At 35.9% G+C, this 4,237-nt stretch overlaps 1 protein-coding gene across 1 annotated transcript in view; it reads left to right on the forward strand.

Annotated features, from left to right (window-relative positions):
- The window catches only part of dpm1 (dolichyl-phosphate mannosyltransferase subunit 1, catalytic), a 63,008-nt gene that overhangs the window by 37,441 nt on the left and 21,330 nt on the right, over nt 1–4,237 (forward strand). Inside the window, exon 2 of the mRNA XM_069883637.1 lies at nt 497–596. Coding sequence (XP_069739738.1) covers nt 497–596 — 100 coding nt within the window. The remainder of the gene's footprint in view (nt 1–496; nt 597–4,237) is intronic.

Genomic DNA, 4,237 nt, shown 5'->3' on the forward strand with positions numbered 1-4,237 from the left:
AGAACTTGAAACAATTTTCTGGAATTACCCTACTGGTAGTGTGCACTGGAAATAATGAATTGTGTATGTTATTTTCAGCTGCTATAATTCAGTGTTCTGACTAAAACTTTTATTTTAAAGAGTGTTTGTTTTAACATATGGAACAAAGTAATTTATATTCTCAGAATCCAAGATGATTTCTAACGCATCTGAGTAAATGGTGAAATATTAACAACAAATACATCAATGAGGGAATTGGATTTAAATATTACTGAGTAGTGTCTGCATTATAAATACGGCTTTAGGATTAAGATATTTATCAGGATTTCAAAGTAAAGGTGTTTTTTTTTAAAAAAAAAAGTGAAATCATAAGTTTAAAAGTTGATAAAGATGATGGGCAATACCACCAGATTTTCACTGATTGAAAATATTTTCTTTCTGGCTGAATGGTAGAAGTTGAATTCCTTTTCCATGAAATTTATTGTACACAACAATTATATTTTATTCTTCTTTGTAGTGGATTTGCCTATGAAATTATAGTAATTGATGATGGAAGTCCAGATGGAACACTTGAGGTTGCCAAACAGTTGGAACAGATTTACGGATCTGATAAAATTGTGAGTATTTGGACAGGAATGCCAATGAATAATTCTTTAATTTCTTGGACTTTTTGAAATTAATGCAAATTTGAACATTTTATAAAGTTTTTTTCCTGATAACTGCTAAAGGTTGAAAGGAACTGAGATTGTGGTCAAAGTTACAGGAATAGGACACCCCATAATTTGGCATTGACAGGTGGATTCACAGAGATGGATGATAAGGATATTTTTTTCAGAAATAGAATTGTTCTATTGTGGAAACAATGACATGAGAATAAGGCCACTCAGCCATTCAAGGGCATCCACCACTGCAGTTCCTTCTGGTGTTGTGATGGTGCAGTAGTTGGTCTCTCTCAGATGAAGAGCCCAGGCCCAAAAAGTTGGTTGTACTTACTATGGATACTGCATGACATGCTGAGTTTCTCCAGCACGTTTATACAAGGGCATAACATTTTTTGACAAGAATATTATGCCAAAACTGTACTAAACCCCAGCATCTGCAAATGATCTTGTTTAAGTCCATCTCTGTCGTTGCCCTCTGACTTTTGCAACCCCAAACAACAGTTCTTTTCATAAGTCCTGCTGGGGCAGACTGAGGCAATGATGTAACAACCAAATCATGTCAAATGCTCTTTTAAAAGCATATGCTGTTTCATTATTCACTGGGACCAAATCATAGCCTCTTCATTATGTTAATTCAACTAGATTAATAATTTATTTATTGTATTCTCATAGATGATATGGAATTACTGTAAATAAGTTATCTTTTCCTATGTTGTGACACGTGTCAAAAGCAGACTACTAGTGAAAGAACTATTGCTAATTTTATTCAAATTCTTAGCTGCAATGACAATGTACAATAATTCACACTTTGCACTGCACCATCATCAAGACACAAGGCAATTAGTCTCAGCAAACTTATGGCTTCCATTTGCACAATGAATCCTATATTTGGTTTCTGTTGTTGCGCAAGTTGGTCCAAAAATCTCTCTGATCTAGGTTCTCATCCTGTTGCAAGGTTTGATACAGGGTGAAATCCTATTTCCAAGACAGGTTGCCCTACTAAATCTTTTTATTCTCCAGTGAAAAAGTTTTGGGTCTATAGTCAAGTTCAAGACTGTCTAATTTCCCCCATTTTTATCCTGTTGCAGTGGGACTATTGCCTACCACCGTATAGCCTTCCATTTCAAATTTAATCAATTGCATAACATCTTAGTTATTAGTATTAAGCTAATGAGATACAAAGGAATGTAGGGTTGATTTCTCTTGTCAGGACACGCAAGGAACCTGTTTTCTACATGCATTTAATGACCTTGCATCAGCACCTAACTTATGCCTCTAGTTTTCTCTTATTGGCAATAGTAATACACAGTCCCTTCTTGTTAATGAGCCTCGAGCTACTATTGCTGATGTTTTGAAGCTGATGCATTTTTAATGATAACCAGGTAGCCACTGGCTTATTGGTTCCATTTTATATATTTTGCTTTATATCAGTAGATGCTTCACTGATTTTTTTTTTCCCTTTTGGAAATATTCCATTTGTACCTTAATTGCCTTTTTCCATTGCAGTTTAATCATTCCTGATTTATCACTTTGCACACAAAAATTTCAACTCGTCATTAGTTTGTCAAATGCCTTTATGATTGGACATGAATATTTCTCTGCTCTGGGGTTATTAATTACCCCATTTATCGTTATATCTATTGTATTTGTCCTGGTTTAGTGATTGAAAATGTTGGCAACAGGTATCTTGAGCAGCCTGATTTACTAACTTCTATTTACTGTCCAGGCAATTGAAATTAACTAATTTCTGTCACTTCTCTATCAGTGAGTGTTAGGTGTCCAAATTAGTCAATGTCATCTTGTTCACTATAGGCTTTTAGTGTAAAGTTAACATGATAAGTTTTCACTCTAAAAACCAAGGCTTTGATTTGACCACAGGATTTTGGCAGCTTCAATACATTTAAAAAAAACCTTTTCATTATTACATTTATTAGAGTTGTACATCCGTTTTTTTTTTAAAGAAAGGCGGTGGTGCCGGAGTTGCTGGTGCAGACCCAGGGAAAGGAGGGAGTGGAGACGTGGCACTCCCCTGTGGGGTCCTACTACAGAGTCCATTACTCTGTACAGGCTTTAAACGGCCTATTAAAGGAGCCTCGACTGCCCGGTCTGGACCTAACATTGGTGGCACTGGTCTTTGGCAACGGTCACAAGGGGTTGCAGAGGACCAGCACTGGGCATCAGTAATGAGGAGAACAGCTCCCCCCTGCCCCCACCCTCTGAGAAGGAGAAGCAGAAGAGACAGCCCTATGACGGTGACCATGATGGCAGACCAGCAATGGGCTCTGTGGACACGCTGGTGGTGAGCTTTTGGTGACTTGTAGGCGTGGAACCCACATCAGCTGCGGGCTGCTGGAGGCTGGCTCATGGAAACCAGGTTTGAATTGAGCTGGATGCTCATGGCAGCCACAGATGTTATGGGAGTGCTGGAGGAGAATCCATAGACACGAGGTGACTATGGGGGACTCTTTTGCTTTTTTTTCTGACTGTAAGGGGCATCAGGCAATGCTAATAGCAATTTTTTGTCTGCTTTATGGAAAACTAAAGGCAGTCTCATGTAATATTACATTTATGTTATTACATGACAATAAATAGCATCTGTATCATTAATGGTCTTCTGTTTCAATTAACCTAATGTGGATGTTCACAGGGAGACCCTGTTTCTTTCATACGTCATCCCAATTGAATAGAAGAATATTTTCTGCCACTATATTAATCTTAGCATTTAAAACATGTGACATGATCCATATTAATGGTGACATTTGATTTTGTGTCGAATGTTCTCTGAATAATATCTACTGAAGCAATTTCCAATTTAGAAGGACTTAATTTTGACACTAATTTCAGTGAGAGAAGAAATATTGCCTTTCTTATTACTTTGTCCTTTTGAAATTGGTGGATTTGGAAATTGGAATAGAATGCCAAAAATTCCTGTTTTAAATGAAGTTATTTGAATTTTCATGATTTTTTAAAAAATCTTCATTTTCCCCCAAAAAGTAAAACAATGTTTAATTGTATATATAAACTCTTCATAACTGGTATTAATGATAGTTTACTTATTTCATAAAACATAACAAGAATTTTTTTGCCATCAAAAATGAGTCAAAGAATGTATACATGGTATGATTATGGCGATTAGGTATGATTTGTGTGATCTATGCTGCTTCCAATTTTAGTTCCCTTTGCAATATTCAGATTTAAAAGAAAAAAGCTCCAGTGCTTTTTAGAATGAATCCTGCAATATCCAAAAATTAAATAAATCTTCTCTTTAGAAAATTGGTTATCCAATTGTACTCAAGCAGACACCGCTAATTAAGAGTTGCACATGAAATCTATCTTCTGCAATTTCATGCTCTTCAAATTAATATTTTTGATTATATTGACTCTCTTGTGACATGTATTCATTAAATTGGCTTTTCTGAAATGAATCCTCTTACTTTTCCCACAATAGAAGGGGCATATTTAGAAAGAGAAAGAAGGAATTTCAATCTATAGTTGTACTAGCAAAATAAAACAATATTCCAACTGTAGCGGCTACTACGGTAGAGCTCCTAAAGAAATACAAACACATGCCAGACTAGTCAGCTCAAGACAGGTTT

The sequence above is a fragment of the Narcine bancroftii genome, chromosome 6 (genome assembly GCF_036971445.1).
Source record: "Narcine bancroftii isolate sNarBan1 chromosome 6, sNarBan1.hap1, whole genome shotgun sequence".
Taxonomy (NCBI): domain Eukaryota; kingdom Metazoa; phylum Chordata; class Chondrichthyes; order Torpediniformes; family Narcinidae; genus Narcine; species Narcine bancroftii.